The sequence below is a fragment of the Vanellus vanellus genome (genome assembly GCF_965231255.1).
Source record: "Vanellus vanellus genome assembly, chromosome: 19".
Classification (NCBI taxonomy): Eukaryota; Metazoa; Chordata; class Aves; order Charadriiformes; family Charadriidae; genus Vanellus; species Vanellus vanellus.
In genome coordinates this window covers 4,208,064-4,220,356 of record NC_138924.1, presented here as the reverse complement: position 1 = coordinate 4,220,356, position 12,293 = coordinate 4,208,064, and the positions used below count along the sequence as shown (strand labels likewise).

The 12,293-nt window shown below is 45.3% G+C and overlaps 2 protein-coding genes across 2 annotated transcripts in view; one reads left to right on the top strand and one right to left on the bottom strand.

Annotated features, from left to right (window-relative positions):
- The window catches only part of ZZEF1 (zinc finger ZZ-type and EF-hand domain containing 1), a gene marked incomplete at its 5' end in the record, with an annotated part of 61,004 nt that extends 52,593 nt beyond the window's left edge, over positions 1 to 8,411 (bottom strand). Inside the window, 5 exons of the mRNA XM_082492905.1 lie at positions 899 to 1,098; positions 1,816 to 1,987; positions 2,876 to 3,070; positions 4,180 to 4,324; positions 8,049 to 8,411. Of these exons, the coding sequence (XP_082349031.1) occupies positions 899 to 1,098; positions 1,816 to 1,987; positions 2,876 to 3,070; positions 4,180 to 4,324; positions 8,049 to 8,411 (1,075 nt within the window). The remainder of the gene's footprint in view (positions 1 to 898; positions 1,099 to 1,815; positions 1,988 to 2,875; positions 3,071 to 4,179; positions 4,325 to 8,048) is intronic.
- Positions 8,412 to 8,779: 368 nt separating this feature from the next.
- On the top strand, positions 8,780 to 12,139 carry CYB5D2 (cytochrome b5 domain containing 2; the record flags this gene model as incomplete). Its single annotated transcript, XM_082493000.1, has 4 exons — positions 8,780 to 9,038; positions 9,201 to 9,341; positions 10,011 to 10,197; positions 11,763 to 12,139. 4 exons carry the CDS (start codon positions 8,780 to 8,782, stop codon positions 11,974 to 11,976), a joined length of 801 nt encoding a protein of 266 aa, XP_082349126.1. The 3' UTR covers positions 11,977 to 12,139.
- Between the last annotated feature and the right edge of the window lie 154 nt (positions 12,140 to 12,293).

Below are 12,293 nucleotides of genomic sequence, written 5' to 3'. Positions count from 1 at the left end.
CTTTGAATGGCCTGTGTGATCCATTACATATTGCACCGCTAGAAATTATGAAAAAAAGTAGCAAAAGACCCTGAGAGTAGATTATTTCACCAGTACCTTTTACCCACATACATAGGAAGTATCTTGGGAGTGGTAGTGGAGAAGATAGGGGAAAAAAAAGATTAAAGCCTAAAAGCAAAGTTTTAAGTTACATAAAAATTTTCACATAAAGTTCTTGAGCAGTTTGCATAGCTAACATTGTCCTAGTCAGTTCTGAGGAACAACATCCTTGCTGCCCGCTTCGGTGGCAGCGAAAAGCTCAGCTTAGTGAAAAGCGCCCATTTGAACTGAAGGAACAAAATTTCTGAAGCTGCAGAAACCATCTTAGGAAGCAGCAGCTTTCCTCCGATTGATTCCAATATAGCACCCACACATCTACCAGACTTAAAAATAACACTACTTAAAAATCCTTAGCATAAAACCTGCTTTACAAAAATCATCTGACCAGCTTCAGAGTTTTGCTAACAAAAAAAAAAAAAAAAAAAAAAAATAGAAAGAGTTGCTCAAAAGCAGATTTTTTGCTAGATACTATTATCCAACATATGCTTTCACGGTGCAAGCAAAGATATTTTAAAATTGTCTAGTGCCTTCAAATTGATAGGCTAAAACTGCACCTTTAGTCATTCTAGCTCTTCAACCCTTAGCCCAAGTTAGACAGATGCCATGAGAAAGACTCAGAAGACTCTCTTGTAGGCTAAAAATTAAACTACAAGGAAAACACTTTCTCTCACCCAAGGATAAGGTCAAAAGTTTCTGCTCTAATGACTGACATTTCAACACACCATTCTATGATCTACCCAACCTTTCACCTTCAAAGCAGCAGCAAAACAATATACCAATGGTATCTTTATTGACTCACACATCTGACTAATGTTAGCGTTTTCCAACAGTGTTACGTAGCCAGTGATATTGCTTGGAATGTGAACATCTCGGACCTCCTGAAGACTGCTGGCATTCCTTCCCACTGCCACTGTAACTTGCTGTGGCATGTAACTCTGGTCATTAGCTGCCACCGCAATGGACAGATGTCTCAAAACAACATCTGGTTTCATCTTTAAACTGCAAAGCAAAGAAGATAAAACAGTTCTTGCAAAGAGAAGATAAGTCAAGCACTTCACTTTTAGCTAAGCTTCGCTCAGTTTCCACTGACCACAAACAAAAGCACACACTGGAAATCACCTAACGCTTCACAGGCATCACCAACTCTGTATCACAGTGGACTCATTAGAAAACTTGTAATTGACTTGAAAGACAGTCATCTCTGATAGTGAGAATGTAGAATTTTTCCATTGTTCAGTTTTTCAACTGAGAATTTATTCCTCAAGAATAAAAATGTAGTGTCAATAATGACCAAAATGAGCTGTGGGTTTTGTTTTGTTGGGTTTTTTTTGTTAGTTTGTTTTTTTTAAGTATACATTCTATACATACTAGTGAAAACCCACTAAACGTTTCCGTTTCATGGAGCAGTAACCTTCTAGACAGTGCCAAAGCGCTTCTATTCAAGTACTAACCACTGCAGTTTGGAAAGCTTAGCTACAAAACAAGGGTACGGGTAGGCATGGAAGACGCACACATTTTAGAAGTGAACACTTTTACTTAGTGATCAGGCCTTTAAACTATGCAGAGATTAATGACTTCTGCTTTCAACTATATCCATCTGTCACTCATTAATTCCACAATTTTTTTTTTTTTTTTTTTTTTTCCCGACTACACCCCACTGGCTGTAAAACCTAAGAACTACCCCTAAACTCAGCTGCCTATCGCTGTGTCACTCACCGTATCCAGTGTGAGCGAGCACTCCCATCCGATTGCCAGAAGGATGTCGTTTCTCCGTTTGTCATCTTGTCAATATCGGCGGAATTGGATGAGGTTTCTATGTGAGTATAGCACTTTGTGACAGACTTCAGTTTGTCTGACTCCTGATTACCATTCAAGTCACTGGGGTATTCTGCAAAGAAATCAAATCACTCGTAACGTTCTTTTGCTTGTTTTCGAGAATTATGATACCTTTATGATAATTATCTCATATAAATTAACTTGTTGGCACAAAACACAGCTCCTGAAGAAGTGTTTCAGATAGAACCTAGAAGACAGCAAAGTTTCCTTTCAGATGAAATCATAATAATCTCAATCTACCACTTGCAATATGAAAACACCTACTTTGCCTGGAGTTCAATAGCCTTTATCTCCTCTTTTTTGTTACTGGCCTCATCAGTGCTTTATTATTATTATTCCAAAATACAAACAGATGAGAGGAAAAAGCAAAATATGATGGAGAAAACCTCAATTCAGCTATTCTAGGGAAGGGACAAAGCAGAGTGTTGCCCCAAGTACTTGATCTGTTTCAATAAAAGTAGAGATCTGAAAGCATCGGGTCAAGCTGTGAAGAAAAGGAGCCTTCCCTCTAGGGAGAACACCAGCACAGTCCTATCTGAAATACAATGAAAGATTTCCTACCTCCACCCCAAAACAATAAGTTATTTTTTTAATACTGAACAGTCAGCTTCAGAAAACATTCACCTTCACATGGAAACTAAGTTTCCAGCAACTAGTAGAGATATTTGACTGAATGGAGAATAAAGCAAATTAGTTGCCATCATTCTGAAACAGGTCAGAAGAAATATGAACATCCAAATCTGTTACTCAGATTGCTAGGCAGTTAGGGAATCAATTTATGTGCCTTAAAAAACAAAACAAAACAAAAAACACAGAAACATGCAGACTGACTTCATAAAAAGTCATGTCTGTTAAAGATTAAACAGAAAAGAAAGTCTTTTATTTTATCTTCAAGTTGTGGTTATGCTACCACCCTGAAAAAAAGGAAGATACTACATACCTCGCTCTTTTAGGAGAAGTCGATCTAAAGAATCTTTCAATACAGAAGATCGCATAGTACAGATATTGTTGAAGTACTCCAACACTGGGTAAGGGATGGCAGTACTAGAAATCCGATTCCGGTGCAAGAATCTCAGTATCATTGAAGCATGAAGACCAAGACGTTCTTTTGATTCAGAAAATATATCGATAAAACCTAGAAAGAGATATTATTTCTATCTTTGTTGCAACATCTGACTCAATCAAGTCATCATTTCCCCCTCTACATCCTATTACTAGGTAAATCCAAATTAAGCACAGGAGCCGACATCAGAACTACATTCCACCATATGAAGTAGCTCAAATCTGCAACCTTTACAGGACTGTGAAAGCTGCAGACAAGTATTTTTGCCAGTTACTTGAAATGCCTAAATCTGTTCAAAACAATCACCAAAAATCTTAGTTCTTATGCTTAATTTTGCTGTCCCAAAAGTTCCAAACTCTTACCTTCAATATCTAGGTGGAACAGATGCTGCTTGGCTAACGAGCTGATGTACTCACATCGCTCACCTTGAGCTACGCTAAGCGTCTCGCTTTGGCATTGTGGATTATTCTCAAAGAGGTGCCTAATGCTCTCCACCGACCTCCTAAGAAATTTCAGGTCCTGAACAGCAGTACTCTGAAGCACAGTGTATTTAGATGCATAGAATACTCTCCTCTGACTTACCTACCAGCCAATTCCAACACGTCTCATCCTCTAAGGCAAATCCCCTTTAGCCACTTATCATGAAAAGCTTGGAAGGAAAGCCAGTAACTGATACTTATCCCAGAAATCAAATTCTGGAAACTGACACTTTCCAAACTATATGCTATAAAACATGAATTATGTTTTAGCAGGATTTCAAATGCTAAATCACAATATAATAATAATAAAGTATATGACTCATCACCTGAAACAGACTCAATGGAGGATTTATTCCTCCAGTTACCAAGTACCACACTGCATTAGTTAGGCACCCACCAAAATTTTGCAAGGGACTGTTTTCTGTCTGTGAGATAACCCAAACAAGGATTAAAAAGCTCCCCAGCCACACAGAGAAGAAAATACTGGTTATTTATAAAAGTAAGTTAGCTGGATGTAATTATGGGAAATTTTTAATTTACTGTAACTTCACTAATTTGATACTAGAGAAGCAAGAACAATTTAAGATTATGATTTTGAGGAGATTAGGACAAACAACACTATTAAAGCAATTTATTGAAGAGGCACTTCTTATATAGGGCAGGACATGGGAAACAGTTTGTTTTGCCACTCTGTTCTCATACCTGGAACTAGTGAACAAGCTTGCAGTTGCCTGATTACATGGCTAAGCTCCCCTTGAAGATTAGCGCCACTAGAATTCTTGAGAGCCTCCAGCATATTCTCCACATCTACCGTGCCATCTCCTTCAGCATCAAATTGTGCGAAGGCCTGAAGAGGAACAAAAAAATGAAAATTTATTTCAGTGTATTTACTTCAAGCAGAAATTCAAGGTATTTCGTAGAAACCATAGCAGCAAACATAAAACCACCATTAAACAAAAATCAAAAGAATCTGTTTTCCGTAGGATTCATGACAACAGAAAACAGCCCGGCTGGAAATCTGCAGTCTTTAGCAAGTTTTAAGGCATTTGCACTGCCTTCCTATGAAAGTCAACTGTAGTTATGCTTAGGTGGAGACAGCACATCATCTATACCAGTGAATCAGCAGTATCCATCTGCCGACATCTGTGACTATGAAGAAGGTGCTCACAAAAGAACACTGAAAAGCTCTTCCATTAAAGGATGAGTTAGTTCTAAAAGCCATACCATCCATTACTCATTACTGCTGCTTCCGTCTCACACTGCATCCACTCAAATTATCACAGGTTTAATTTCAGGTTTTAAACCTTTTCTTTATTGAAGAAAGTGTCCTTACAACCCAAATATTTTTTTTTAAAATGTGTATTTCCTTCCATATACAGTTGTCCTACACAAAATACCAGTTTAACATAGTTTTTCAAAGTATTTGTGAAAACAACGGAGAGATTAAAGATTTTTTTTTCTTACTGAAGAGAAGCATTACCAGCTTTATTAACTTTGACCTTAATATAAATTTTTAATATAAAAAGTTGTGTTGAGCATGTATAAAAAGTAATTCACACAGCTACGCATTTCACATCCTTGCACTAACAAAAGTACAAGGTATTTTTATTCAGCTAAGTCTATAAAACACAACCAAACTCATGTATGTTTTGTTTGGGTTTTGTTGGTTTTTTTTTTAACTAGGCACTTCAGAGAACTCATGATCCAGTGACACACTACTATTCAAAAACCTAGCTATACTTTTATAATTGTATTTTAATTTTGAAAAAAAACTTGTGTTTAATCGCTAAAAAAAATTGAATGTATCCCCAAAAGAAATGCAGTATTGTCAGGAACATCCTTTCTTTTCTTTTTTTTAATACAAATTAGGAATGAACTTACAAAAGATACTTCTTGACAAGCAAGACTTCAGTCTCCCAGCCCTGAACTTGGTATTTCAAGTTCAGCTACATAGCCAAGTAAATTTGGCCTCTAAGAACAGATCAACTCACAAGTGTCAGACAGGGTCAAGAAATCACTGCTGTTCAGGAGGAATTTTATTCCCAAATCTCTTGGTTTGCTACCTGATTACCAAACTTGATGTACCATTAAAAGCACTGTCCTAGAGAGAAATAATCCAAAACGGTTAGATCAAAATAACCTGCCAATTAACCATGACACAGTTACACCAATTAAATGAGAGCAACGTCCTTATAAGACAACGGAATGAAAATGCCATATTTTAGCTGACTAAAGCTCCAACGGCACTTCAGCACAGAGCTGAATTTTAGCTTAGCAGTTTTATAAACTCTTGTTAAACATACAGCTGAACCCATGCTAACAATGGGTTAGCTGAGGAGCAGTGCTGGGCATCCAATAGGGGTCTCATCCAGTACAGGTGCTGCGCATCAGGTAGATACTGAAGCAAAAAACTAAGACCTTTGCTTGAGGACAACAATACAGAGGGAATTAATTTTAACAAATATAACCCACTTGCCAAAATTTTAATGTACAGTTTCATACCACGCTATTCCCAGGTGCATACTCCTCCTAAATAAAAGCATTAAGTCCCCACACTTCCTACCCAGTTCAACCCTGAACATGAAGAAACACAAAAGAAACATCTTTCCTGGGACATGATGGCTAAGGCGATCACTGGGAAACACAGCACATGGAAAAATCACCCCCTTATCTCACAGCTCAGGAGTTGGACAGTGTGACAGAATATCTGAAGTGTGACTTAGGAAAACTGTACTTCATCCTTTGCTCTCAGTAGAACTGCAGCATTAACATTTCAAGCAAAAGTTGCATACATTACATGATAACGGCTGAAGCACTATCGAATAAAAAACAATTCAAAGGTTCAGTTTATCTAGAAAATAGATTCTGCATTTAAACAGAGGTTCATTTTTTCCATAAAGCATTCAAAGTATGCGGTTCACAAGACTCACACTGAGAACAGAAAAACTTAATAGGCAGACCAAAACTTAGTCTGTGTCAGACAGGATTCTGTAAACATTAAAAAGTGAAACCTATTGACTTGCCACCCACAAACTAACTTCTCATCAGTGTAAAATACATCCTGAAAATCTAAAATTCCTACAGCCCACAGGCTAGTGCCAGTTACAGCAACAATGACATCAAGGTTTTTCACACAACTGCCAGCATCTCAACTTCGCAGGATAGATGATGTGACCACATATCTATAGCATGATAAATCATTTGACAAGTTTTTTCCCCACTCCCAAAAGCAGGGAAAACAAACAAACAAACAAACAACACCACCACAACTATATTATTCATGCAGAGGAGGATGTGCAACACAGACAATCCTCAAAATATTTCTGAAGCCTGCAAAGCTCAGTCGTTTGTACTAACAGAAAGAACCCCAATGTACTAATTTCACTTTTACTGTTGTTACAAAATAAGTGTTCTTTATTGGCTCTTGTAAAGGAACTGGAAATTTTAGCAAGCTACTTAAAACAGTCTGGTATAAACACATGTATCTGTACAATAAAATTAATCTCTTCCCAGTTTCCAGTAGCCTTGTTAATATGTCAATACTGGTTTCAAGGAGCGTATTTGTGATTTAACAGCTTACCAAGTTATTCTACTTCTCAGGAGCAATACAAAGGCAGAATGAAGTCACTGGCGAGACTCGGGAACTGCATGTAGTAAGAAATTCAGACACATCCACTTTCTCAACTGAGTGTGAAATTCCCAGCAGGGTATTCTGCTGCATTTTAAATGCTAGCAAGAGAGTAAAGCTAAAGCTTAAATGTTCTAGATGTTTAGTTTCCCATATCCCTCCCCACAGCGGAAAGGGAATTGTACTCTCTTCGACCAATAAAACCTTACCTTAAAACCTTCAGTCGGGGGGGGGGGGGGGAAGGGGGGAACTCTGTTACACTATGTTACACTACTTTTTTCCAAGTTTTCCAAAACTCACTTTACAGTAAGTAATGGGATACCAGTGAGACACTTGACAATTTCACCGCTGATTTTTAAAAGCAACAATAGAATTAAGTCTGGTAAACTTTGACTTGCTGATACCATTAAGAAGTACCTCAGAGGAACTGCTTGTACAGAATTTCCTACCTGTGCTACCACCAGCTGCACTAGAGGCAGCAACAGCAGAAATATTGTCATAAACACCCCTTTTATTCAAAAGTGGCTGCTGAGCAGGATCACTGAAAACAGGCATAAATTAAAAGGAAACGATATCTATAAGCTGACAGCCTGCCTATCAACAGCAACCGCCACTTTTTTCACCTTACTGCAGAACCCTCCGGTCTGGCCTTGCTCCAGGTACCGGGAAGGGGTGACCGGGGTCTCCACGGGGGTGTCCGCGGCCGCGCCGCTCGGACCACAGGCCCGGTGCCCGCACCGGGAGCCCGGACAGACCCCCCCCTCGGCCTCGGGGAGACCGACCTCCAGCAGCACCCCGAGGTTCCCCCCGCCTCCCTCCCCGCTGACCCTGCTCCTCACCCCCGCCTCTCAACGAGGCGGGAGCTTTTTTGGCCGGTTCTCCGCCCCCGCGCAGCACCCCCCCAGGCCGGGCAGCGGCTCAACCCCTCCGGCCGCCTCCTCACCTCCTCGCTCTCGCCGCGGGAGCCGGCTGCCAGGCGGGAGACGCTCTCCAGCACCTCACAGAACTGCTCCAGGCTGACGGCCTCGTCGCCGCGGCTGAGGCGCTCCTCCAGCCAGCGCACCAGCGTGCTGTGGTGCCGCGACACCAGCGATTCGGGCAGCGCCGCCTCCCGCAGCCGCGCCGTGGCTTCCCGCAGCCGGGCCTGGTCCAGCAGCACCTCGGCCGGGGGAAGCGGCGGCGCCGGGCTGGCGGCGACGCCGGGCGGGAAGGCAGCGCCGGGCTGAGGCGCGGCGGCCGCCCCCTCCATGCCTTCCTCGGCGCCCTCCTCCTCCTCCTCGCTGCTGTGGCTCGCCGCCGTCCCCATGAGCCCCTCGGAAGCGCCGACGCTCGACAGAGCCGCTTCTCCTTCCTCCGGCCGCCGCCGCCCCGGCTCCGCCCGGCCCGGCTTAGTCAGCAACTTCCCGGCCCGCCGCACCTGTCAGCGCCCGCCCGGCGGCGGCCGCGCCACACTGCCGCCAAGCGACACCCGGCGCCGCAAAGCCCCGCCCCGGAAAGGCACGGTGCGGCCGGACCGCACGACACTCGCCGTAAAGCATGCACTACGCCGCGGTGGCCACACTGCCGTCAGCCACCGCCACGCTGCTGTGCGGCGAGGAAAGTGTCGTGAAAGGAGGGGTGTCGGGCGCGTTCGTAGCGAGCACGTGACCCGCCCGGCCCGGGTGGCGCGTCCCCATGCGGCGCGGGGCGGCGGCGGCGGCGGCGCTGCTGTGCCTGGGGGCCGCCTGCCTGATGGGCCGCGGGTTCGATCCCCGCGCCTGGCTGATGCCGCCACCGCCGTCCCGCCGCCTCCTGCTGAGCGCTGCCGAGCTGGCCCGGTACCGGGGCGGGGAGGGCGAGCCCGGCCTCTACCTCGCCGTGCTGGGCCGCGTCTTTGATGTGGAGCGCGGCCGCAGGCACTACGGCCCTGGCGGCGCCTACAGCGGCCTCGCAGGTAGTGCCTGAGGGGTGGCGGGGGGCTCAGGGCCGCGGGTTCGAGTCTCGGCGGGGTCTGACAGGGCTCGGCGGGGTCTGACAGGGCTCGGCGGGAGCTGACAGGGCTCGGCGGGGCCTGGCATGGCCTGGCTGGGGGTCTCAGGGCCTGCCTTCCCCGCAGGGAGAGATGCCACCAGAGCGTTCGCCACCGGTGACTTCACCCCGGCGGGGCTGGTGGACGACGTCTCGGCGCTGTCGCCCGGCGAGATGCTCGCCATCCAGAGCTGGCTCTCCTTCTACGGCAACAACTACGACCCCGTGGGTGAGTGGTTCTGGCAGGGGGAAGGGAGCGGGTGGGCGAGGGTAGGCCTGTGGCCCGGCGATGGCAGGTCGGGGGCGCAGCACTACGTAGCCCCAGGTTTCGGCTACACCTTGTCGGCCGTGGAGAGGGTCCTTCACCTGCGCCGCTGGAGACGGAAACCTGTGAGCGACCAGCTGGAGCTGCTGCTAAACCAGACCTGGTTTGAGGTCTGCTTTTCTCTGAGGTGAAGCTGAACAGTTTTACCCCTCTGGGCTGACAGCTCTCTGCCCTGCTTTTATTCGTCTCGGCTGAGCAGAAGGCATGGAGCCAGCGCTGCGAGTACTGAAATTAGCAGGACTCAGGAGACTGTAGAAGCAGCAGCACAGGGAAACTATTTCAGGGAGTGAGGGTGGGAAAGACTTCTGGGTTCTACAGCTGGAAGTAGCATTGGCTTTCTGGTCTTTAACAAGTCTGTGCCTAAGCTTGTCCTGCATGGATTTTAACATGGGTAAATTGCTGGGTGATCCAAGAATGGAGGGGATGTAAGCTCAGTTTGGGTTTAAAATTGAGTCATGGTGAGATCCTTCTTTTTTTGTCTTTAAATAACAACTTAAAAAAAAAAAAAAACACCAGAACTATTCATTTCCCTTGCCTGGAAACACTGTGGTCTTAATTGATCTTCTCTCCCAGGGAAGCTGGTGGGCAGATTCTATGATGAAAATGGGGCACCGACAGAAGCCTTATGGCAGGCTGAGGCCGCGATTGAGGAAGCTCTGAAGTTCAAAGCAGAAAGCGAGCAGAGGAAGCAGCAGTTTCCACCCTGCAACTCTGAATGGAGCTCTGCTAAGGGCAGCCGATTCTGGTGCTCCAGACAGAGGTAAACTCTACCTTCCTGCCATCATGCTTGGACCTCTCGGAGCAGAGCATTTCTGCATTTTTTGCACGCCCTGAGCTTTGTCATTGCCTCTCCTAGCAGGAGTGGTGTAGGAGGGTGTCCTGGCTCCTGCAGCCACTGCCGTCCGCAGTCTGTAGGTGAGGTCTGCAGATTTCTCCGCAGAAGGGCATGGGTTGGTCCTAACGTGCTGAGTGCTGGGATGGCTGGAATACGCTGGGCATGGTCCCTTCCCTGTCTGCATTCCTCAGGCTGTGCTTTCTGACAGAGGCAGAACCATCTGGCAAGAACCAGCGGTGCTGTTTGCTGCGCCAGGTTGAGCCGCTGCTGCTGGGTGAATCGGAGTCCCTAGATTTTCTCTGGCAGTCCAGCAACTGCTAATAGCTTCCACCCAGTCTGGAGTTGCACAGAAGTGTAGGTTGGGCTAGTGGAAATGTTCTCCAGCATGAGGTAGTGCAGCAGAACTGTGCTCACTGACCTGGTGAGCGGGTAAAAGGAAAATAAAGTTTCATCCCAATCATTAATACTTTCAGGAATTTTATTTCTGAGGCTAAAACTCTTCTGTCACGCTGGAATCAAAATCAGGTTTCAGAATTTGCCACGTGTGCACGTGGTCCTCCTGTTCTCAGGAAAACAGGACAGAAATCCCACTAGGACCATCTGCTGCATTCGAACGGGTTTTCTAACCTATTGGGAATGCAAGGATTAGCTTGTGTTTTCCAGACAGTTTCACAGCATGTCTTACAGGCTACTGCCACAACACTTTTCACTTAAAACCACATAAAAATGAAGTTGAGCTTTGAATAGTCATTTCCTGCTTGGTCTATTTAATTGTATTCCCCTCTCTGTTGAGGGACTATTTTTTTTGAAGATGAAATAATTTCACAGACCACATTGCAAAATGCTAAGGCTTTATTTCGCTACACCAGTAGCACTGTGTACCTTGGGGGATCTGCTTCTATGTGTGAACAAGCTTGGGTGCAGCCTTGGTTCTGGGTGTTGTGTGGCAATCACTTGTGTAAGAGTTTACAGGCTTAAAAGGTGCAGTAGTTAGGGGAACAGACAGGATTTGGCCCATAATGAGACACTAAGAAGTAGTTGCGGAAGTACTTGAGACTTTTTTTTTCTTTTGCCCTAGTTCTCAAAATCACTGTGTCCAGTCATAGCACAGAAGGCGGCATGTGGTTATCTGTGAGCAATTAGCTACCCCCAGAAAAGGCATTTTGTGGTTAGACACGCTGTGCTACATAAGGCTATGATTCTTTTTCCAGCAATAGAAGCATGGGAAGCAGAAGTTGATTGGTCCCAGAAGCGTGAGAGCATGTAGCAGCACTGGTGAAACCAGGTTGGGGCCACAGGTTTCTGAGGCACAGCCAATAAAAAGTAGAAGGCTGTGGGATGTTGGCTGTTGGGAGCAAAGTCTACCTCAGTGAGTGTATTGTTAGTTTTAACTCTCCCAGATTGCCTTGGTTTTTTTTTTTCTAATGATTCTCTATTTGCTGGAAGCATTTTCACAGGTTTGAATTGTAATTTATTTTTTCCATTCTTAGTGGGGGAGTGAGCAGAGACTGGACTGGAGTCCCTCGGAAGCTGTACGTGCCTGGTTCGAGGGGGAGTCATTGTGTGTGCGTGAGGACCACTGGTCCACCGTGGGGCCAGCCAGACTCCACCGAGCACGGGGACAGAGGCGACCTGGATAACCCTCATCTGGAGGAATACGACGGCTGCCATCCACTGGCCGAGCAGTGTGTCCTAACGGTGTGATTCCGAGGGGGACGCAGAGTCCTACAGCGAAATGTTGCACTTTGGGTGGGCAGCTCCAGCTTTATTCCCTTCCAGCCATGCGAAGGGAGCAATAACAATTTCATGTTATTTGGGACTGTTTTTTAATGTGTGGAGATGGAGACGAGAGAAGGAGGAAACACTTTAACCCAGTTAGTGGCTGAAAAATCAGCAACGGGATGCTTTCTTTCTTAGTGCTTTATTCCCATGGTGTTTTTACATCTGGCAACAAACTGCAAGATGTACAGCATGAATTATATTTAAAAACTGCTTTCTTGTGCAATCAGGAAATTGATGCT